Here is a 25,073-nt window from a genome sequence, read left to right as displayed (position 1 = left end):
GGGAAATGTTGTTCAAACCCGAGTGAAAACCTGATGGACTTTGGGGCTTTAAGGACACTGAGGTATTTAGCTAGTTAGGTAGAACAAGCTGTGCCAAAGGGGCAAGTTCTCGCCTTACGAATTGAATGATGGACCATTAGGTCCTTATATAATGGCCACCAGGTGGCGTGAGTCGTGCCAGCCTGAGTGAGTGGTTGTTCACATTATGTACTTTTTTGCTAGAGAATGATAAGAAAGTTTTTTGGAAGATAGCCGTGGAAAGGGGTAGAATCCTCGGATGAGGATGGGGCCCAATTTCACTTATATGTAAGTTTAGATATAGAGATCATTGTCATTTAGGCATAGTATAGGGCAGTGATGGCGAACCTTGGCATCCCATATGTTTTGGAACTACATTTTCCATGATGCTCCACTACACTGCAGAGTGCATAACTATCATGTAGTTCCAAAACATCGGGGGTGCCAAGGTTCGTAGGGATCACATCATAGGGATAGGATGCATTTCTTTGCTGTCTATTTTCTCTTTCAGGTGTTCCTGCACCCATTGCGTTTTCCTTGGACAAGGAGAGACAGTGACCCAACATGGATAATAATGGTAAGACCCCTTTCACACCGAGCCGCCTATAGCGTCGGCAGTAAAACGCCGCTATTTTTAGCAGGGTTTTACCATCGGATTTTACCCCCCGCTAGCGGCCGAGAAATGGTTAAAATGGCCCGCAATAGCGGCGTTTTGCCGGCGGTATCCCAGCGCTGCCCCATTGATTTCAATGTGGAGCAGCGGTGGAGAAGCGGTAAACACACCGCTCCTAAGAAGCTGCTGGCAGGACTTTTCCTGACGTCCTGCCAGCGCACCGCTCCAGTGTGAAAGCCCTCGGGCTTTCACACTGGAAACAAATGGAGCAGCTGTTTGAGGGCGGATTGCAGGCGCTATTTTTAACGCTATAGCGCCTGCAAAACGCCCTCGGTGTGAAAGGGGTCTAACTGTTCATGTCCCTTACTACTGTATATATTAGATAGATAGGATATAAGGCTGTCGTTTGTATTTTCCCCTCAGCTGTTTGTGTGGTACGCCACACGTAAAATTTCTATAATGTCTACTATTTATCTGCCCTGTGTGAACTGCCACTTGCTCATGTATATGTAAATGTTGTGCATACCTACTTCATGTGGTACACCACATGCATTGTTATTATTTCCCCACCAATCCCAGTTTTTGCCAGGACATTCGCTCTCAGGCTTGAGAGCTCAAATTATTTCTTCTGCAAATTCCGAGACATCATTTTCCTAGGCAGGGGGAGGATGTAGCACCCTGATGTTTAGGCAGGGCTGCTATTAAAATCTAGTTGCCAGACGATAGTTGTCTTGGCCAATTATTAGGCGATCAACTGATTTCCCCCTAATTCTGGAATTGCTGCACTTCTCTCTTCTGTCACTAGGTGGCCTAGTAGCTGGTGACATTGGATAAGACAAAGGCATAGCAAGGACAGATTATGAATGAATGGGGTATCTCAGCCAATGGGCAGGGATTTTCTTGGGTCCCTTGGCCTCCTGGGAGAGCCTATTTATTTCGGTGGAGTCAGGGGATCGGGGTTCTGTTCCACCAGGATGGCTGCCTGGGTGGATGCGTGTCGTATTGCCCTGGGCTGCTAGGCACAAAACCTAAAGGTCTATCCTGGGGACATCTGGCTGCTAGGCCAGAGTTGGGACTGCAGGCTTGTAATCCAACCAGAAGTAATGGTACTGCCAGCCGGGGAACCAGTCACCACCAAGGGGCCATCCACCTTGTTACCAGAGACTACTGTGAGTAAGCTGAGGCCAGCCAGGGACAGTGAGGAAGTGGGAAAACTTCAGCAAGAGGTGATGCTTGTGAAGCATCAGTGAGTGCCAAGCCAGGAACCTAGTGTGTCCGCAGGGGTGAAGCTTGAAGAGTATCTGTGAGTACCAAGCCAGGGACCCAGCAGGGAAGTGGGGGGGTGACGTTTGAGGAAGATACTGAGTGCTACCAGTGGAAGAGCTCAGGGGATCCAGTGGCTAGTGGATCTGAAGTCTAGTGAGAGAGACTGGGAGCTTGTTGAGTGAAGACCCACAATGAGCGATGGTGGGGTAAACTAAGAACTGTTCATGTTGCAAATAGTTGACTTCAATTGCCATTAGTAACTACTACAAGCTTGTTGCCATAGGAGACAGCAGTCCTACCTATCCAGAAGTGATATCCGGCTGAAGGCCTTCACCTGTATAGCTGTCTACCTATAGAAGTCTCGGCGTCTGACAATTAACCTTGCATCTACTTATGGGGTGGCCTGGCCCTAACCCTCTCCTCTAAAGTTCTTTTTAAGAGACAATAAATCTTTTTGCAGTCTAAAAGGGTCTGGCGCCCACCCTTTCATCTTGCATTACACCCACCATGCCTTGCAAGTCACTCTACATGGAAGGATGTCAGCTGTCTAACTCTGGAGGTCACCATTAGGTCTTGAGGGACCCGGGACTTTGCTACACAAGGTTTAGGGGTGTGTCTATGGGAATGTTTGCCCATTCTTCCAGAAGCGCATTTGTGAGGTCAGGCACTGATGTTGGACAAGAAGGCATGGCTTGCAATCTCTGCTCTAATTCATCTCAAGGGTATTCTATCAGGTTTAGGTCAGGACTCTATGCAGGTCAATCAAGTTCCTCCACCCCAAACTTGCTCATCCATGTCTTTATGGACCTTGCTTTGTGCACTGGTGTGCAGTCATGTTGGAACAGGAAGGGGCCATCCCCAAACTGTTCCCACAATGTTGGGAGCATGAAATTGTCCAAAATGTCTTGGTATGCTGGCGCCTTAAGAGTTCCCGTCACTGGAACTAAGGGGCCAAGCCCAACCTCTGAAAAACAAACACACACCATAATCCCCCCTCCACCAAATGATTTGGACCAGTGCACAAAGCAAGGTCTATAATCAGATGGATGAGCGAGTTTGGGGTGGAGGAAATTGACCTGCCTGCACCGGATAGAACACCTTTGGGATGAATTAGAGCGGAGCCTTCTCATGCACATCAGTGCCTGATCTCATAAATTTCATTCTGGAAGAATGGTCAAACATTCCCAAACCTTGTGGACAGCCTTCCCAGAAGAGCTGAAACGGTTATAGATGCAAAGGGTGGGCCAACGCAATATTGAACCTTACAGACTAACACTGAGATGCTATTAAAGTTCATGTGTGCCAGGTGTCACAAAACTTTTGGTAATATAGTATAATAATATATAATCACACACACACACAAAAAAAAAGTATCACAATAGTCCCATATAAAAAAGGAAGAAAACGTGTATCAAAATAGTCCCATAGTCCCCATAAATGTAATGGGCTGCTGGGACTATGGGGGATGAAGTCCCTAGGTAAAGCATCTATTAAGCAAAGTACTATATGGCACTACAAGTCTCAGAAGCGGCGGTATGCTGCAAAAGGAAGAAAAACAAAGAAGAATACTGGACTGGAGTTGCCAGCTTTCACCTCTGAGTCAGAGTGGGATAGTGCTGCTGCACTTACCTAGAGGCCACTTTGTCATCGGAGGGACCCAGAGAAATAGAGAAGAGGGGCATCACTTTTTTGCGGTTGCTGTTTTTTGCTGTTGTTGCCTCATTGGGTGTTAAATCCAAATAAATCTTCCTACTTTAGCCTTGGTATGTCAGAGGATGTGGTATTGCTGGAAGGGTCATTGTCACCCAAAATCAGGGGACCCATACATCAGTTGCTCCTACAGGGTAAACTCTATACTGTAATAACAATTATTGATTTTTTTCTAACTTGAGCCTTCTTTTGGGCTTTTGGGAAAAGTTAATTCTGTAGGTTTAGCTCTGCTAAAGTAAAGTTCAGAGAAAAAAAAACAGATTTTTGTTAAGTTTGTATTGATTATACTGATACCTTTTATTGAAAAACATTCAATTTAACTTCTGCTTACAGAACACGAAGTCCAGCTTGTTCAGTAAGGGAAAGTGCAGTAACCAATGCCAAACAACCAATTCAAATTTCATATTTCATGGATTTGACCAAAATAAATCTGAAATCTACTGGTTTCTACTGCCATTCAGACATTATCTTTGCTCTTTCCACTGCTTTAGTATATAAGCTCAAATAAGCTGGCAGTTGATTTGGGACTCTGAAATACTGGGCTCTCTCAGTAGGAAGACTTGAGATATTGTCATTGTTTTATCATTTGTATTACCAAGTCCATTTGAGGCATCTGGAGCCCTCTCAATCAATCAGATTCTGTTCTGTTTGTGAGTCGGTCTGATGCCATCAAGATACATTTTTTATTTGGTCCAGTAGTTCTGTTACACATTGTTTTCATATCAGCAACAGAGAGTCAGTCTGCTGTAGACCAAAGCGCTCTTTGTGCGCATTAAAAAGCTCCTGCAGACAGTCTATATAGAGAGTATGATACGCATCCACTTGCTGCTCTGAAGGATTCTTCGTCCTGGGCACAGGAATGGGTTTACCAACTGGAACGGAAGAACGGAAATGAAAAGTTCAGCTTAGGACAATCAATATAACCAGCAGACATGTCAACTATTAGTGAGGTTTTACCCAAGGGACACACCTTGTGATACACCCAGGCTCAGTTTACAAGCCACGTGTATGGAAAAATAATGACAACATATACAGTTTACATGTGACAATGCTAGGTGTTTTGATTGTTTAAATAATCTATTTAATGTGTATGTAAACCCATAAATGAAAATTAAATATCTGTACTTGCTCATGCACTGGCAAACAGGCAGAGTAATTCAGGGTTAAGTGACAGCATCTTTGAAAAGGGACTCATTGATGCCTTGCCAGCGTTCCACCTCTTGTTCCTCCATGGCAGCCAGCAACATCACACATTACTTCCATGGGGGAGCATGTCACTCCCTCTCGTGTGACAGTGCTTGAGTCTAGTAATCACTTGCTAGGCCTGAGCATTGTTACATGACAGAGGAAGTGATGCCCCATGCCAGTCCACATTGGGAATTTAGAGATAGGAAGGATTGGCTAAGGATTGCTGGCAAGCTAAGCATCAATGGTTGTGTGTATATCCTTTGCAAGACAATGCCACTTGGAACTTTAAAAGGGGCAGTGTCTCTTTAACCACTTAAGGACCAGCCACCGCAGTTATACCTCGGCAGGTTGGCTCCCCTGGGCGAATCGCCGTCATGGTATGTTAGCTGCTTTAATAGCTCTAGGGCGATGCTGGAGCCAATACGTGTGGCTGTTGGTTGCGATGACCGCTGGCCACCCGCGATCGCTCCTGACAAAAAAAGACAACGTAAACAGACAGATCTCTGTTCTGTCAGGGGAGAAGAGGTAGATCTGCTGCTCCTTCTACTCCAGGCAGTCCCATCCCCCCCAGTTGGAACACACATGAGGGAACACATTTAACCCCTTGATTGCCCCCTAATGTTAACCCCTTCCCTGCCAGTGACATTTATACAGTAATCGGTGGCTATTTTTAGCTCTGATCGCTGTATACAGTATATGTCAATGGTCCCAAAAAAGTTTCAAAAGTGTCCAATGTGTCCGCCGCAATGTCGCAGTCCTGCTAAAAGTCACCGATCACCACCATTACTAGTAAAAAAAAAAAAAAAAAAATTATAATAAAAATGCCACAAATCTATCCCCTATTTTGTAGACGCTATAACTTTTGTGCAAACCAATCACGATACGCTTATTGCAATTTATTTACCAAAAATATGTAGAAGAATATATTATCGGCCTAAACTGATGAAGAAATGTTTATTTTTTGGGGTATATTTATTATAGCGAAAAGTAAAAAATATTTTTTTTTTTCAAAATTGTCGCTTTTTTTTTTTATAGCGCAAAAAAAAAAAAACCCACAGAGGTGATCAAATACCACCAAAAGAAGCTCTATTTGTGGGAAAACAGACATCAATTTTATTTGGGTACAGCGTCGCGCACCCACGCAATTGTCAGTTAAAGCGACGCAGTGCCGTATCGCAAAAAATGGCCTGGTCATTAAGGGGGCAAATCCTTTAGTCTTTAAGTGATTAAGCTGCCTCTATCACTAAAAAAATAAATAAAATGTAAACATCTATAAATGTATGCACATACTGTACCTGCTTCAATCCCCTTCCTCTGCCTGAATGCCAGACTGTTCTGATTGGGTTAAGCTTTGACACTTTCTTGAGGTATTGAAGCTTGTCTACCACTATTGTGGAATGTGGAATCTACCACATCCAACGTAATAGGCTTCCTCACTGGCCAAAGAACTATCATAATAATGATCTGGTAAGGAGCAGGAAAGCTTTGACATTGATAGGCAGTGTCAGAGCCTTGCTCTATTAAAGGCCTGGCATTCAGGCATAGCAGAGAGAGTGAAAGCTGCTGCAGGGATGTATTACTACACTTTGTAACTGTCAGCAGTTTTTTCATAGACACCTTAAAAGCTAGTGGCAAAGGGCTTTTTTTTCCCCTTCAGAAATACTTCTGTGCCCACAAAAGTCTATGACAATGCTAAAGTGCTATCTACAGTGCCTTGAAAACATATTCATACCCCCTTGAAATTTTCCACATTTTATTGGGATTTTATGTGATAGACCAACACAAAGTGCCACATAATTGTGAAGTGGAAGGAAAATGATAAGTGGTTTTTACAAATAAATATCTAAAAAGTGTGGTGTGCATTTGTATTCAACCCCCCTTTACTCTGATACCCCTAATCTAGTTGAACCAGTTTTTTTTTAATTTATAATTTTTTGAAATTTTCTGTTTTCCGGAAAATAGAAAAGGCACACATTGGAGAGTGGGGCTGCACACCCCAGATACTTGCAATATGAAATGGTTCCCCCAAGGGAGAACCATTTTTTTTTAGCAGCAAATTGATTTAGTCAAAAATAGTGATTTTTATTGTACCAAAATGGAATTCAAATTTGTCCAGAGCTCATATTTTAAACAAATTCACAAATTTGAATTCCATTTTGGTACAATAAAAATCCTTTTTTTTTTTTTTTTTAATAAAACATTCCATATTATAAAAATATCCCAAGCTTTGAACATCTCACAGAGCACTGTTCAATCCATCATCTGAAAATGGAGAGAGTATGGCACAACTCCAAACCTACCAAGACATGGCCATCCACCTAAACTGACAGGCCGGGCAAGAAGAGCATTAATCAGAGAAGCAGCCAACAGGCCCATGGTAACTCTGGAGGAGCTGCAGAGATTCACAGCTCAGGTAAGAGAATTTGTCCACAGGACAACTATTAGTCGTGCACTCCATAAATCTGGCTTTATGGAAGAGTGGCAAGAAGAAAGCCATTGTTGAAAGAAAGCCATAGGATGTCCCATTTGCAGTTTGCGAGAAGCCATGTGGGGGACACAGCAAACATGTGGAACCTTTGGCCTAAAAGCAAAACACTATGTGTAATGGAAAACTAACACTGCACTTCACCCTGAACACACCATCCCCACCATGAAATATGGAGGTGGCAGCATCATGTTGTGGGGATACTTTTCTTCAACAGGGACATGGAGGCTGGTCAGAGTTGATGGGAAGATTGATGGAGCCAAATACAGGGCAATCTTAGAAGAAAACCTATTAGAGTTTGCAAAAGACTTGAAACTGGGGCGGAGGTTCACCTTCCAGCAGGACAACGACCCTAAACATACAGCCAGAGCTACAATGGAATGGTTTAGATCAAAGCATATTCATGTGTTAGAATGGCCCAGTCACAGTCCAGACCTAAATCCAATTGAGAATCTGTGGCAAGACTTGAAAATTGCTGTTCACAGACGCTCTCCATCCAATCTGACAGAGTTTAAAGGGGTGTTCCGGCCGCGATTTTTTTTTTTTTTTTTTTAAAGTCAGCAGCTACAAACACTGTAGCTGCTGACTTTTAATAAAGGACACTTACCTGTCCAGCAAGTCCGCGATGTCGGCCCGAGGCCGATCCGTTCATCGGATCGGCTGCCAGCGCCTCCATCTTAACGAAGAGAAACAGGCAGTGGAGCCTTGCGGCTTCACTGCCAGTTTCCTACTGCGCATGCGCGAGACGCTTTGTGAATGGTCCCGTTATTTTCTGGGACACACACATGTCCCAGAATGCAACGGGGCTGCTTGCCGAAGAGGAGGAAGCGCCGCGGAATAGGAAGATGCAGACTAGGAGGACAACAGGGGTTTCCCGTAAGTTAAAACATTTTTTTTTTCCAATTTTTTTTTATTACATTTTTTAAAGAATATTAATGCACTTTTTTATTTTAGGGTGGTCCTCCACTTTAAACTATTTTGCAAAGAAGAATGGGCAAAATTGTCATTCTCTAGATGTGCAAAACTGGTAGAGACATACCCAAAAAGACTTGCAGCTGTAATTGCAGCGAAAGGCGGTTCTACAAAGTATTGACTCAGGGGGCTGAATATAAATACACGCCACACTTTTCAAAATTTTTTACAAATAAATATGTGAAAACTATTTACCATTTTTCACTTCACAATTATGTGCCACTTTGTATTGGTCTATCACATAAAATCCCAATAAAATACATTTACGTTTTTAGTTGTAACATGACAAAATTTGGAAAATTTAAAAGGAGTATGAATACTTTTTCAAGGCACTGTATGTCAACTCTACCTGCAAAGACCTGCAAATTGTGAATGATCATAAAATGTCTCAAACTGATGTCAAAATAGGCTGCATTTGCCAAAATAGGCTGCAAAACCAGCTGACGCAGGACCTAAAGAATACACCTGAAAAGGTAAGTTGGCCCAAAAATGGAAAATTGAATTCAAATACTTACCATCATTTTCCTTTCCTGACAAGCCCGCCCACCCCCAACAAACGTAACTATAAATTTTTCACTCACCTCAGCGTTCCGTAACTCATAATACTTAAATGGGCGGGCATTGTGCTGCCATGGAGCTTGTCAGGAAAGGAAAATTATGGTAAGTATTTGAATTCAAATTTCAGTTTTCCCGACGGCTCCATGTCAGCACAGCTGGGAATTAACTAGCCACACACGGAGGGTAATGCTTGAAAAAAAAAATTTAATTTACACTGGAGGAGGAAGCCAGAACAATCCTGCCAAAATCTACTGTAGTCAGAGCCGCCGACTCCACGCCATAGTGTGCCATGAAGGTATTATGGGTGTACATGTGGCTGCTTTGCAAATCATCTCCAAGGACACTTGTCCTACCGCTGCCCAGGAGGCAGAGACTCCCCTGGTGGAATGTGCTGTGACGCCCTCAGGCACAGGCAAACTCTTCGTCCTGTAGGCCAATAATATAGTCTTGACTAGCCACGAGGCGATCACCCTACCAGAATCCCTCAGGCCCTTCCGAGCACTATTTGGGATGACGAAGAGATGGTCTGACTTTCTAAGTTCGGTCGTCGCATCCACTTTTAGTGAAGACCGCACATCAAGTGGATTTGGATTCTGAGAGTTCTCTGCAAGAAATTTTGGGAGCGCGATTTCTTGTGTCATATGAAAACTAGGGGCTACCTTCGGGACGAATCCCAGCATTGGCCTGAGCACCTCTCTATCCGGGAAGAAAGAAAGGGTTCTTTGAACCCCAAGGCCACTATCTCAGACACCCTTTTGGCTGAAGTTATTGCCAAGAGAAAGGCGGTCTTCAATGAGAGGTGTCATAGTGAGACAGGAGAAACAAAGGTGTCCGATGAAAGAAAATCCAAGATTAGAGGCAAATCCCGCTTTGGACATCTTAGAGACCTCGGCATTCTTAGGCGGATGGCCGCTCTGAAGAATCGGATCACCAACTTATCCACGGCCCACTGGGGTACCAGTGAAAGCCGAGATAGCAGACATGTGGGCCTTCAAAGTACTTGTGCAGAGGCCTAGTTCCAATCCAGCCTGGAGAAATTCCAGTATGTGGCAGACCCTTGGCGAATCTGGCAAAAAAGTCATGTCTATATGCAAATTCCAAAAACTTGTTCCAAATTCTGGTATAGGCATTGTTGGTACTGTCTTTCCTGGCTTTTATTAGGGTACTCATGACTCTGGCTGAGCAACCCAGACTGATTAGCCTTTGCCTTTCAAGACCCAGGCTGTCAATTTCAGGCTCCCTGGGGTCGGGTGGCAGATTGGCCCCTGCATCAGCAGGTCCAACATTACTGGTAGAGGGCGTGGTTCTTTGATGCTCAATGTGATGGGCAGAGGATACCAAGGTCTCTTTGGCTAGTCCTACCACCAGAATGGACACCTTCTCTTGCAATTTGCAAGGAATACCTGAGGAAAGGGGTGTAGGAGGCACAGGCAGCTTTAGAGCACACAGAGCACAGTCAGCTGTAATAGCAGATGTTTCTTTAGGTAGAAGCACCTTTTAAAACTGGCTCCCTTAAGGCTTGGTCCGCCCCCCTTCCCCTGATTGGCCGGGCAGCTCTGAACATTTTTTTTTTTTTTTTTAGTAATGGCGGTGATCTGCGATTTTTAATCGGGACTGCGACATTATGGCAGACACATCGGAAACTTTTGACACTATTTTGGGACCATTGTCATTTAATTTTATTTAATCAAATAATTTTTATTTTTTATTCTTTATAATTATACAAACAAAAAACTATATCAACTAAAATTACTAAATATCAAAAATGATCAATTAGTATATAGAAAAAGTAAAATAAATAAATAAAAATACAGCGATCAGAGGAACAAATAGCCACTGATTACTGTATAAATGACATTGGCGGGGAAGAGGTTAAACACTAGGGGGCGATCAAGGGGTTAAGTGTGTCCTAGGGAGGTGTTGTAACTGTAGGGGGGGGGGGGGGATGGGCTCACTACAACATGACAGAGATCACTGCTCCGGATCACTGGGAGCAGTAGATCCCTGTCATGTTGCTAGGCAGAACAGGGAAATGCCTTGTTTACATATGTATCTCCCCATTCTGCCTCTCCTCACTGCAATTGGGGGGCGACGGCGGACATAGGGTTCCCAGGACCCATGTGTAAGCACCCGCAGTGGGCGTGTTCCCGATAGGCAGCAAATTCAAAGGGATGTACAGGTACGCCCATTTGCCTGCCTGTGCCATTCTGTCGACGTACATCTGTGTGCGGAGGTCGGCAAGCGGTTAAGACAGCATGCAGCCGCCCCGAGGATCAGCAGCGGGACTCCCTGACAAGGTTGCTATTAGCAGCTTAGGAAGCAGGGACCGCGTCCAGCAGCAGACAAATCCGGACGGACAGCCAGCATTTTATACCGGCTAGGAGGGGAGACACCAATAGTCCTGACCTAGGAGGAAGAAAAAGGAACGCTGAGGTGAGTGAAAAATTTATAGTTAAAGAGGAGTTCCGACGGGGGCGTGACCGGATGTTGAGGTGAGGGAGAGAGACACAGCCGGACCCAGTCCTACTCTATCCCCGCTCCTATGCTGTATGCCTCGCAGTAAAGCAGAGAGGGAGAAGCTGCTAACCTGTCCTTGTGGTGCCTGCTAGCCTGCCAGTCTCTTTGAGAGACGGATGCCGCGCAAGGAGGGAAGGAGAAGCACAGGACCACCAGCTGCCAGAGGAATCTTGCACTCGGAGCTCCCCCGGGAGGACTGTCAGTGACGCGCCGCCTGTGTGAGAGAGAGGGGAGCGCGTCCACTAGAGATCAAGCGGAAGTTGCGGGGGTAGCCGTGTGCGGAGCTGACCCGACTCATACTGTGACAAGACGTGGACCGGAGGGGTGAGTGACTCGCAGCGGCGAGTGTTGAGATGTGGGGGAGGACTGGTGCGACCTTGTGAGACGGTCTGGGTGGTAGCGGGAGCCCCTGTGTGGGCGCAGGACACTTGGAATTGTACAGCCATCGGAGGAGAGAGGTTGCAGTGGTCCTTGCTGAGGGACATATATATTTGTGGGTGTACATAGTGCATAACGGACTCGCTATGACCAGAAAAAAGGGGCTGGAGGAGACATCAGCACAGGAGGGTGCAGGGGCCCTAGCACAGCGAAACCCCAAAGAAAAGGGAAGTCAAGTAGCTGCCAAACTGGAGCGATCTGCTCACACACCAAACCAGCATGCAAGCACGACACCTAAAAAGAGCAACCATATAGGGGGGGCTCAGCATCAAACCAGCCAGCTGGGAAGGAGAAGTCTTGCCCCTACGGGGGGTGCAGTAGCAAACGCCCCATTGGAGTTGGGGGTGAACGGTATGGTGGAGGGGGGTTCTGGTTTGGCCACGGAGGTGGGGGATGGTGGTGTGGCATCAATGGCTGAGAAGGAACCATCACTGAGAGACATCTTTCTAGCTGTAAATAGTTGTAAGGTATCTATTTCTGCCCTATCAGCACAAATGGAAAGTTTTAAAAGTGATTTATTGTCAGTAAAAAGTGATGTGCAAGTAGTGTGCACTCGGACAGCTGCTTTGGAAGACAGGATCAGTCAAATGGAGGATGATGTCTCCCCTTTAAGACAGGAAGTCTCACTTATGAAAAAACAACTTAATGAATGCATGCAAAAAATGGACAGTATGGAAAACAGACTACGTAGAGAAAATTTGAGGGTGTTGGGCCTCCCAGAAGGCTGTGAAGGCAATAATCCTGTTAAATTTATGGAAGATTGGTTAAAGGAGAGATTCGGGAGGGAGTCACTCTCAGAATTTTTTTCCATTGAGCGTGCGCATAGAGTGGCCTCTAGGTCATGGGCTCCAGGGGGTCACCCAAGACCACTGATTTTTAAGCTATTATGCTTCAGGGATAAAACCACCATCCTTCGGAAGGCAAGGGAGATGAAGAACATTCAATATAGAGGTGCAAGGGTCTCAATATATCCGGACTTCTCTCCTGAGCTTCAAAGGCAGAGAGCCAAATTTGTGGAATGCAAGCGCAAGCTGCAGCAGTTAAAAATTAACTACGCTTTATTATATCCAGCGCGCTTGCGCATTGCGGCACTGGGGGAAACTCAATTTTTTAATACTCCCATCGAAGTCACAACCTGGTTAGAAAAAAACAAAGGAAGAATACAGCGAGAAGATGAAATATAGAAAAGGCAGGAGATCGGGAAATCAAGAGAGAACTTTTTTTTTTTTTTTCCCTGTTTGTTTGTGGACTTCCTTTTCCTTTTTCCCTTTTTTTCCTTTTTTTTTTCTCCCTTTAAGGGGAGTGGGGAGGGAGGGGGGAACATGTAAAATTTGTTGGTTTATAAGCACAATGGAAACAATGGGGATAGTTCCCCTCTTACTGGGTCCGGGGGGGGTAAGTTTGTTTTTCTCACCTTGAAAAAATGTGTCCGGTCACTATAGAAGCCTCAGGGGTAGGCCCAAAATTGGGCAATAGGGGTAAAAATAGTGGGGGGGTAGGGGGAGGGGGGAGGTGGGGTGGGGGGAGGAGGGGGAGGAATATGTGTATGAGTGTGTGTGGGAGGGGGGGGGTTGACTTTGGAGTAAGGGGAAATTCATTTTATAAATATTATAGAAGTCACATCAAGAGGTGGTTTAACTTTGCTAAGAGACACAAAGAGATAGGACCCACAGATGTATGGTAGTGGTGATTTAGATAGCACTTGGAAATTTAAAAAAAAAGTTTACTATATGTTCCTGGAACGTTCGGGGGGTTAAAGATAATCTGAAAAGGCAGAGATCCTCTCTATGGTAGATAAGGGGAAGGTTCAGATACTATGTCTGCAGGAGACGCATCTGGATAAGGAATCAATTAAGATAATTGATCATAAAAAATTTCAGATGCAATTTCATTCCACTCACACTTCGTACTCAAGGGGTGTGAGTGTTTTGATAAAATCAGGGATAGCTTTCTCCTGCAGCCATAGTAAGGTGGACACAGAAGGCCGGTATATTTTTCTCTATTGCACAATTGAGAACAGGAAATGTGTATTAGCTAACATCTATATTCCTCCCCCTTTTGGGAGGGAGGTTTTGGATGACCTAACTGAATTCATGGTGAACCTCCCAGGGGTTCCGGTAGTGGCGGTTGGGGACTTCAACATGACCATGAATAACGAGGTAGACAGGTTCCCTTTAAAAAGTCTGGGTAGGGGTAAACCTAAGAGTCCGCTTCTACAGTATTGTGAGGAAGTAGGATTGGTGGACATCTGGAGAGAGAGGCACCCTGGGGTGAGGCAATATTCCTGCCATTCCAGGACACATACCACCCTGTCCAGGATAGACCTGGTCTTGGGTAATGAGGAATCGCTGGGTATGGTGGGAGAAATAGTCTACGAGCCAAGGGGGATTTCGGACCACTCACCAGTGATAGTTGATTTAAAGGGTGAGAGAGGCATTAATAGGGGTGACTGGAAAGTAAATCCCTTTTGGCTCGAGATTATTGAGGACGCGGGCACTGTGGTGGAGAAGCTGGTGGAATTTGTAGATTTGAATATAGGTACAGCTCCATTAGGGATAGTTTGGGACGCCCTGAAAGCTTTCCTCCGGGGGATCCTAATTCAAAAAATATCCCACATTAAGAAAAAAATCACAGATAGAAGAACTAAAAGTCAAAGAGAGTGCTATAAGAGCGGAAGAACGGTACGTTGAGGACCCAACTCCAACCAGACATAAGACGTGGGTAGAGAGACAAAATGAGTACAGTAGAATAGTCCTGGAAAAGACAGAGAGGAAAAGGTTATTTCAGAAACGAACGTTTGCCTGTGAGGGAGAGTGTGTCGGGAGGACCCTGGCCCTGATCATAAAGGCCAATAGCCCTCCGAATTCCATACTAGCGATAGAAGGAAGAGAGGGAATAATAAAAAATACTAACCCAGAAATATTAGAAGAGTTTAGGAAGTACTTTAAAAATTTATATAGCTCGGCTCAGGAAGATGTGGAGGGAGAAATGACAGCTTTCTTTGATAAGATTAAGTTAACCCCGCTCACGAGAGAAGATAGGGAAATGTTGGATGCCCCTCCGACACTTGGGGAATTACAAAGGGCTGTGGCAGACATGGCGAACCAGAAGGCCCCGGGTCCTGATGGTTTACCCGTAGAAATTTTCAAAAAGTATGGGGAGCTTTTGCTCCCCATGCTTTTGGAAGTACTAAACGGCACTGGGAAGGATGGTAATTTGCCAGTCTCAATGACAGAAGCCATTATAATAGTATTGCTGAAGGAGGGGAAAAGCCCGTTAGAGATGGCATCATATAGACCGATATCACTGTTATGTTCGGACGTGAAGATTCTGGCAAAGGCCCTGGCAACAAGGCTAAAGAAAATAATTTCCAGAGTAATTCATATAGATCAAACCGGGTTTATCCCGGACAGAGCTACAAGTACGAACATAAGACGAGTATATTTAAATATGCAGATCCCCACGGTGAATAGCGGTAAGAGGGCACTCCTTTCGTTAGATGCCACCAAGGCATTTGACTGCCTGGAGTGGCATTACATCTGGAAGGTGTTGGCGGAATTCCAGTTTGGCCCTGGCTTTGTTCATTGGCTAAGCCTCTTATATGACAGACCAAGGGCAAAGGTCAGAGTCAATGGAGAATGCTCAGATTGGTTCCAATTAAGAAGGGGCACCAGGCAGGGGTGCCCTTTGTCGCCCCTCCTGTTTGCCCTGGCAATAGAGCCGCTGGCTGTGGCTATAAGGGCGTCTTAGGGGGTTCAGGGGTTTAAAAGAAGGAGGGGAGAGGAGAAAATAGCAATGTACGCAGATGACATTCTGTTATTCCTAGGGGATACGCAGGAGTCATTAAGGACGGCTATGGGGATGGTCGAAGACTTTGGCCAATTCTCTGGGTTAAAAATTAATTGGGAAAAGTCAGCAATATTACCTATAGACCCCCTGATGGAGCCCCTTCCGGATCAAACCACACAAATTAAGGTAGTCAATCAGATGAAATACCTGGGGATTAATATCTCAAGGGAGCCGGAACAATATATTGCAGAAAATCTAGTCCCATTAATGAAAAAACTCAAACAGAAATGTAGGGTGTGGGGACGGTTGCCCCTGTCGGTCGCCGGGCGCTGCAACCTGATAAAAATGGTCTGGATGCCGCAAATTTTATATATTCTGCATAATTCACCTGTTTGGATTGCTAAACGATGGTTCAATAAAATGGACAGCTTATTTAGAGAGCTGATTTGGAAAGGTGGCGCAGCAAGGATCGGCCTGCAGACGCTCCGGCGAGCGACAGAAAAGGGAGGACTGGGAGTCCCGGATCCGGGATGTTACTTTCTGGCATCACAGGTCCAGCATATGGGAGGGTGTAATAGGCCCGGGAAAGAGGTAACAGGGAATAAAGTACTCCTAGGTGATACTAACCACGACACCATAGTAGAAGCGTTGGAGGCGGATTCCTTTATCACCAGATGTCCCACTACCCAGTTGATGGTCAAGAGCTGGTCCAAGGTCAAAAAAATAATGGGCTATGTAGATTTCTCTGAGTTCTCCCCATTGTGGGATAATAACAAGCTTAATGAAGTGAAAATAATGGGGAAGATTGAAGAGTGGGATCGGCAGGGCATCCATTATCTCTCACAGCTTTATAAAGCCGGGAAATTAAAAACATTCCAGGAATTGGCGATTGAATTCGCGATCCCTAACCGTTCATTTTACAGATACTTGCAGGTTAGGCACGCTTTAGACGCACAATTTAACGGTAAGGAGCCACTATGGAGCGACATGATCTCTGTGAGAAAATTGGTCGACTCAGATTCCACGAAAGGTCTGATATCTGATATGTACAGCAGTTTAAGAATCTCGATACAGGGGGATAGAGCGGAGGACAAAAATAGGAAGAAATGGGAGGATGAGATTGGGAAAATATCGGACAGTCAATGGGAGTATGTATTGTCATCAGGACCCAGGGTTTCCCTCTCTCCATCACAGGTAGTGTCGCATTTATATTTGATATATGGGGCGTATTTTACACCACTAAAGCTGTTTAGGATGGGGAGGAGGGTAGACTCGGGGTGCCAGAGGTGCGGAGGAGAGAGGGGAGATCTATTACACATGTTCTGGCGCTGCCCAAAACTGTACAGATACTGGAAAAGTATTGTGGACAGGATAAATTGTATTTTTAAGACATCACTAAGTATGGATGCCAAGATCTGCCTACTAGGTCTAATAGAGGAGCAACAGCCCGCGAGAGATACACAGACTGCAATAGTTAGGTGCCTGTTTCAAGGGAAAAAGCTTATAGCCAAGAATTGGCAGAGAAAAGAACCCCCGACGTTCGAAGAATGGGTGAAAGAAGTGAAGGAGGAAGTTAGTAGAGAGAAACTTATATATAAGAAAAGAAGTAATCACAAAAAATTTGAGAAAATATGGAAGGATTGGGTGATGTGGGAGAAGCACGGGGTGAATGGGGAGGGAGAATGAGGTTTAAGGGGGTTGGGGGGTTGGGGGGGGGTGTGATGGCGGGGGGAAGGGGAGGGAAGGGGAGTAAAAGAAAGGGGAAAAATTTTGTATGTCCCTCAGGTAGAGGAGGGTATTTTATTGATGTTCATGCTCCTTGCCTTTTTCTTTTTGTGGACTGCTGTATAAATACGGTAAAAGTTGAAGACTATGTAAATACTGGTTATGTCAGTCCCCAGAATGTGATCTTATCTGCTTTCTTTTTAATGTGAATTGTTGTTTTTCAATAAAGAGGATTTAAGCAAAAAAAAAAAAAAAAAAAAAAAAAAAAAAGAAGAAGGAGGAGTTCCACCCAGGGGGGCCGTAAAAAAAAAAATTAAAAGTCAGCAGCTACAAATACTGCAGCTGCTGACTTTTAATTGGACACTTACCTGTCCCTGGGTCCAGCGATGCGGGGGATCGAAGCCCCGCTCGTCCCCCCCCTCCGCTCGTCGGCGCCGGCATTTCAACTGTGGGCGCCGGGCTGTGGCTTCACAGCCTGGCACCCACTGCGCATGCGCGAGCGGCGCCGCGCGCCGTGATTGGCCGCTCAATCACCTGGGACCTGTAATGGGTCCCAGATGATTGACAGGAGGGAGGGAGCAGAGCGGAGCCCTTCCTGTGCCTGGGGGGAAGTGATGTCACCAGCCCAGGCAAAGGAACAGGCAGACTACGAGGGACCACCTAGCAACAGGCATTTAGAGGTAAGTGAAAAAAAAAAAAAATATATCCAAATGTTTTTTTGGTTTTTTTTTTTTTTAGAATTTTTTCAGGTATTTTTGTTTTTTAGGTGGAACCCCACTTTAAGTCCTAATTATGTAGGGGGTGGGCGGGGCCTCACCCAGCTGTGCTGACATGAAGCTGTCAGGAAAGTGATATTGATGTTACAGGTAGAGTCATTTTGACTAAGTCACCTGCTAGCATTCTATAATACCTGAGAAACCAAGTAGCTAAAGCTTACTACCATTGCTTGGCATTTTTGGTGTTATTACTCATTTGGAATAGTTCTACTCCATCTCTTGCATTCTCCATAATACACATTAAACCTCCCCTCAAAATAGTCAGCTGTTCAGACCTGGTATAATAGTCAGCTGTTCAGACCTAGTAACTCAGGCATTGAGATCACATAACTGATATTATTTAGAAACGTAATAAACCATTAGTTGGTTTAACTTTACAACATCTACCAAGATCTGAAACGGTTTTGGGTACATCAACTCTTAATAAAGAGCGTATTATAAGTAATTAGCACATTTTACAGTATATAGACAATATTCTGTACAAAACGCATAACACCTGGTCTAAAATGAATTAAAATATAAACAGTGAGATAAGTCTGTAGCCAAGAAATTCCTATGTTAAGCGGCACTGACCGACTGTGTTGATGGCTTTTCGTAGTGGCATTATTCCTTTGGATGAACTGGAAAAGATTCCTTGCCCAAAGAAAAAACAGGGAGCAAAACCAATCCATTGCTGGAATAATTCCTGGAGGCTCTTTTTCCAGCTGCCAGGCTTAAAGTGATGCTGCCAAAGAACTTCATTCTCCCCAAAGGAATACACAGGAACCAAGAAGGCACTGTAAAGCAACATATTGTGTTAGAATAATAGCAAGCAACTCTCGATTTGAAATGTTACCTGCAATAGCTTGGCTGCTGCCTGCCTATGACCACCATTAGCTTATTACAATCTGATCAGTTAAGAGATGATTTCTGATTATTAAAGGCTATTGCACTTTGCACCTATTATATAGGACTACTTTATGTTTTTCACTCGATGTGGATTGAAAACTCTTTCTGGTTTTTATTGCTCTCTGTGTTCCAAATAGAGGGCTTTCTCCACTTCCTGTTCCTCTCTGTGAGAGAGTGTCACTGGGACGGAGAACAGGGCAAACTGTCTAATGGAGCCACAGAAAGCAATGAAAGCCCCGAACAGGTTGCAAATTCTTTGCTTTAAACTAAAAAACTATTTTATGCTCACAACTTACAAAAACTGTGACACTTATCAGCATCCTAATGATAGCAAAAACATAATTATATGTGCAGTATGACAAAAGATTTAACTTGTCCCCAGTCTTCCAATATTAACTGAGCACTGATAGTGTAATTTATCCTTGCTTACAGGAGAAAATACAATTTTATTGAATAAGCCAATTGTTCTTTGTAAAGAAAAAAAAAATCACTGGCCTTCACCTCCTATCAATATTTGACATAACACTTATATTTCTCTGTCTGACAATACCATTTCTTGTCACCTAAAAATTGCCCTTGTTAAAACAAAACTTCAGTCAAAAATGACAAAAACCCACCTCACCATTTTTCTGGACAGTTACAGGAGAAGCAGCACAGTGATGAGCTAATTTCTCTGTCACTTTGCTTTCCTTTCCTATCGGCATGCTGCATCTGCATATAAACTATATTCTACACTGCAGGTGGCGCTTGTCCGCAGTGACATTGCAGTTGGAGGGGAAGTCAAGAGGAACATGGTTCCTCTATGGTTTCCTGGGTCACTGGGGAAGCTATTGGATTGGATGCTGCCACCCCATGTGAATCTGGCAGCCATCTTGGGTCAGGCAGAGCCTATTTAAGGCCCTGGATTCTGCATTTGGTTGGCATTTTTTGTGTGGTTAGTGTAGGGACAGGTCATCCATCTGACAGGGACAGTGATTAGTAGCAAGGAGAGGTTCCAGATGAGTGGGGAAAGGATACCTACACTCCATCCTTCCCGGAGACCTCCATATTTGGGCACTGACTGGTCAGGCCACATTCTGCCCCTCAGGACAGATGCTGATGGCATATCTGAGACCTGCTCTGCTGCACATTCCTGTTGCTGTCTGTGAGTGTTTGTGATTGGGTGCCTTCCCCCTGGGCTTGTTGTGAATTGCCAAGCTTTAACTTTAATACAATTTTTGTTCTCTGCATCTGGACTCTGAGTGTTAACTGCCATTGCCCCATGCTGCACCTCCCTACGGCTCATTTCTCAACCAACATGCTGACATAACCTCCAGAACACTGGGGCATGTGCATTCATATAAATCTCACTTCCATCTTGCTTTCCTCATTCTTCTACTTCTGGGTATATTTCACCCAACCTTGGCTCTCTGCTATCCAAAATTAACCCCCACACCCAGCACCCCTTTTCCTCTGACAACAGCCGCAATACACACACTCTAATTTCTTTTCCCCCTCAAGAACCAGCCCACCTTTTTATGTGCCCCTGGAATGCCTCACCTCTGTCTATGACCTTTTTATCTCAAACTACTCTACATGTGCTCTACATGTTCCGCGTGCCTAGACGCTTCTTCAGGAGCAGGGACAGTTGTGGTATAGTACTATGGATAAAAAAAGTGTGTAGATGCACACACACAGTGGTAGAAAGGACGGTGGAACGGGGCTGGGTAATAAAATACATGATGTATGGTCCAGAGTAAATGTATATATTCACATTGCCGACATGATAGATTGTTTGAAGTAATTTATATATACTGTATAGTATAGAGGTAAGGTCTATTCCTAGGGATATTGCTGGTTAGCATATATCCATGAATGAGGAGGGATCCAGAGGAAGCCTAAGCAGTGTGTATGGATCATCCAACAGCATTCACCAAAATGTATCCGAGGTCCTATATGTAGAGGTGGTTCTGTATAGCAACGACTACATGAAATATCTTTTGTACATAAAGGTTTGTGGTTTTTTAATAACTATTGTATAATTATGTTTTTTCAATAAACTATTTTTGTAAGATAATTGGTGTTACTGCGCTTACAAAGTCCCCCTCTCTTCCTTCACTGAATTATCGTTTTCAGGACGCGGCACTTTTATATTATTTCATGTATCCACAGTACCACTCTGTGCTATGATACATTTCTTTGAGATTACATATATATTCTACATTCATCAGTCCCTACCCTCAAGGAGCTTACATCATAAGGTCCCTAACACACATTCATACGTATACAAGGGCCAATTTTAGACAGGATCTGATTAACCTACCAGCATGTCTTTTAGAGTGTGGGAGGAAACCGGAATACCCGGAGGAAATCCACGCAGGCACAGGGAGAACATGCAAACTCCAGGCAGATGGTGTTGTGGTCGGGATTCGAACCAGCGACTGACCTTCAATGCTAACACCCCTGCTATCTTTCACCTTCTCAACCTAACCCCAAACTTTGACCCAACATAATGGACACTCAATCCTAGTCACTCTGACTTCCTACTGCTTCTGCACTCCCTGCAACCTCTCTAACACCCCTTTTATTCTCTCTGATCAAGACCCTATCAGTTTCATGCTTACCTTATCTTCAACCTCCTATTCCTTCCACCAGCAAACAGTTACCTGTAGGAATCTTTGCCAGTTCAGTCCTTCTCTTCTCTATTCTGCTAATGACAATCTCTATGGTAATATCTTACCCATGTGCTGCCCTGACCGGGACAATTCAGTCTACAACAGCCTACTCTCTCCCTCCCTAGACACACAGGATTAGGCCTCAACCACGTCAACCATTGGCACCAGAAATCTCAAACAATATAGCTGCGCTCCTGAGAGAGTGTAACAAAACTGGGCCCCTGTAAGATTTTGCCCTGTATAAAGCTTCTAAAATATAATTCCTCCCTCAAAATTGTCAAACAAACCTTTTTCATCACTCTCATTAAATTGTTTGTAATGTCTAAAAAAAGAAACAGAAAAAAAAAACAAAAAACAAAAAAAACAAAAAAAAACAAAAACAAAAAAAAAAAAAAAACACACAAACATGCATGTTATACTTACCTCCTCTGTGCAGTTGTTTTTGCACAGAGTAGCCTGGATCCTCCTCTTCTCAGGTCCCTCTTCGCTGCTCCTGGCCCCTCCCTCCTGTCGAGTTCCCCCACTGCAAGCTTGCTATGGGGGCACCCGAGCTGAGTTACAACTCCTTGAGTCCATTCAGGCACGGAGCCCCGGCCCAGCCCTGCCCCCTCTCTCCCCTGATTGGCTAACTGACTTTGACAACCGCTGGAGCCAATGGCGTCACTGCTGAGTCTTAGCCAATCAGGAGAAGAGTCTCAGATGGCTAAAACACTTATGGACATCGCTGGAGAGAGATGGGGCTTAGGTAAGTAATTAGGGGGTTGCTGGGGAGGCTGCTACACACAGAAGATTTTTTATCTTAATGCATAAAATGCACCTGCCCCCTTGAGCCTATTCCCACACAACTACTCTGGTCATCCTCTTTTCTATGCTTTCCTACTTACCCATCTCCACTCCCCTCTAAAACATGCACTGATCACCCCCATATTTAAAAAGCCCTCACAGGACCCCGACAATCTAAACAACCATCTAAAACTCACTAATGACTTACCAATTGCTAAATCCAATGGCCACTACTCAGTTATCCTCTTATTAGACCTTTCTGCTATTTTTGACACGGTTGACCACCCCCTCCTCCTTTGGCATCACTAAATTACTAAGGAACATATTAGTATGGATGTCACACCACTTCCTAAAACTCAATCTTTCTAAAATAGAGCTCACATTATTTTCCCATCTACTAATCCACTTACTTGTTATCTGTCACCTTGACTTCTGTAACTCCCTCCTTAAGAGCATTGGAATCCTTATCCTCAGACTCATACACATTACCAAGCGTTCAGTGTCTGCCACCCAAGTATGTGAAGCCCTCAACTGGTTAACAATCACACAACAAATAAAATTAAAAATATTAAAAATGACGTACAAAGTCATCCACAAATCAGCCCTCAACTACATCACCAACCTCATCTCAAAATATTATTCAAAGCATCCTCAATCGTTCCAAGAATTCTCCAGAGCCTTTCCCATCCTCTGGAACTCCCCACTTATTTGGCTACTACTCTGCTACTCTGCCTGCCTTTAGGCAATCCCTGAAAATTTGCTAAAACAACTCATACCCCCACAATTACTTGGAGTATGACTTGCCCTTCCCTTTAGATTGTAAGCTCTTACTAGCAGGGCCCTCCTAACCCTCTTGTATTGAATTGTATTGTACGGTCTCTCTTTATTTTGTAAAGTGCTGTACAATAAATCTTGTGTACTATTATACATTTAGTAACATATTCATTATTGCAGAACTACATTAATGTGTGTCTTTGATATCTGCCCAGCGTTCAGCTTTAATATTTTGCCACCTCAACATGATACACGTTATCACAGACAATGAATACTCTATTAGTGCATAGGCCAAATTTGGTTTATATGTGACCAAACATTTATTACAGGTACTTATGTAGCGCCGTCAATTTACGCAGCGATTTTCATATTTATATAGTGCATTCACTTCATGAATGGTTTCCAGGCCCGACTATAAAAATGTCAGGACTAAACGCAAATGTTGCACATTACTTACCCATTAGTTAAGGCCTTCCTTATGAATCCCTTCCGTTTTCTTAGTGTGAGTATATGCTTATTCTTGGTACAGTTTAACGCCTCTGCTGCTCCACCCACAACAATTACCACAATATTGCCAGATCCATGGCAGGACAAGAGGTAGTCTATGGATGAATGGGTCACTGAACACATTCCTGCAATAGATTTACCAGGAAAATATTAATATGTGTTTGCTATAGTTTGTTTTCCAAAAAAAAAGAGAACGTGGCATTAAACATTAATTTTTTTATTTATTTCAGGTACTTATATAGCGCCATCAATTTACGCAGGGCTTTACATATACATTGTACATTTACATCAGTCCCTACCCTCAAGGAGCTTACAATCTAAGGTCCCTAACTCATATTCATACATACTAGGGACAATTTAGACAGGATCCAATGAACCTACCAGCATGTCTTTGGAGCGTGGGAGGAAACCGGAGTACCCGGGGGAAACCCACACAGGCACAGGGAGAACATGCAAACTCCAGGCAGATAGTGTTGTGGTTGGGATTCGAACCAGCGACCCTTCTTACTGCTAGGCAAGAGTACTAACCCACTACACCACTGTGCCGCCCATCAAGCTTGTCAACAAGCATATGGTAGCCCAAAATTTTTGATAAAACAAGTCATTATTTAGCTATGAAAAAGATGAATAAGAAACACTTTCAGATACATTTGGTACTGCATGTTCAAACTAAAAATGGCCAATAATTGCTAATGGACAATTCAGGTTGAATTATATATATATATATATAGGCATATTTATAAAGCAAAATTGTCTGCATGTTCTCCCACTTGAGTTAGATTTGCTACTGTTTGCCCAACATTGGGATCTGCCACTCATAAATAGGAAATCCAGATCTACTAGGTCTTCAGCGTATCTATAATGTTATATTCACTTACAACATTTTTGACCAATCATCAACTAGCAAATAACACATTTTATTAGTGCTATTCAGGGCTTTTTTCCCCCTCGGAGAATAGGTGTAGGAACTCCCCCTGTCTGAGTCACCCCTGGTCTCTGCCCCCTACCCACCTCTGACCACAGTTCCTTGATTCCACCCCCTACCCACCTACCAGCACTGCCCCGTTTAGAGAATACAGAACCAAGTATCATTTTGTGGTGCTAAATCATTTTGTATGGAACATGTTGATGATAAAAAGAAAAGCAGTAAAATAGATCCCCTGCAGCCAGCAACAATAGAATCCCAGCAATAGATCCCCACACAACAATAGACTCCCCCAGCAACAATGAACTCCACCCCAACAATAGATTCCCTGAAGCAACAGTGAACTACCCACAACAAAATATCACACCCAGTAACAAAATATCCACCCAAGCAACATTAGACCCCCCAGCAGCAACAATAGATCTCCCAGCAGCCAGCATCAATAGATCCTCCAGCAGCCAGTAAAAATAGACCTCTCCCTCAACAG

The 25,073-nt window shown here is 44.1% G+C and overlaps 1 protein-coding gene across 5 annotated transcripts in view; it reads right to left on the bottom strand.

The window, feature by feature from the left end:
* Positions 1–3,885: 3,885 nt before the first annotated feature.
* Positions 3,886–25,073, bottom strand: part of LOC141139636 (diacylglycerol O-acyltransferase 2-like) — a 71,403-nt gene continuing 50,215 nt past the window's right edge. For 4 of the 5 annotated variants that reach the window (XM_073625952.1, XM_073625954.1, XM_073625953.1 and 1 more), the window contains 3 exons: positions 23,612–23,786; positions 18,629–18,831; positions 3,887–4,479 (listed from right to left, as the gene is read on the bottom strand). In XM_073625952.1, the coding sequence (XP_073482053.1) occupies positions 4,325–4,479; positions 18,629–18,831; positions 23,612–23,786 (533 nt within the window). In that variant the 3' untranslated portion in view covers positions 3,887–4,324. Of the gene's footprint in view, positions 4,480–18,628; positions 18,832–23,611; positions 23,787–25,073 lie in introns of all 5 variants that reach the window. The other variant, XM_073625951.1, reaches the window with a different exon arrangement.

This window comes from Aquarana catesbeiana, linkage group LG04 (assembly GCF_042186555.1).
Source record: "Aquarana catesbeiana isolate 2022-GZ linkage group LG04, ASM4218655v1, whole genome shotgun sequence".
NCBI lineage: Eukaryota > Metazoa > Chordata > Amphibia > Anura > Ranidae > Aquarana > Aquarana catesbeiana.
The sequence above is the reverse complement of the archived record's forward strand: the minus strand, read 5'-3'. Positions and strand labels throughout refer to the sequence as shown.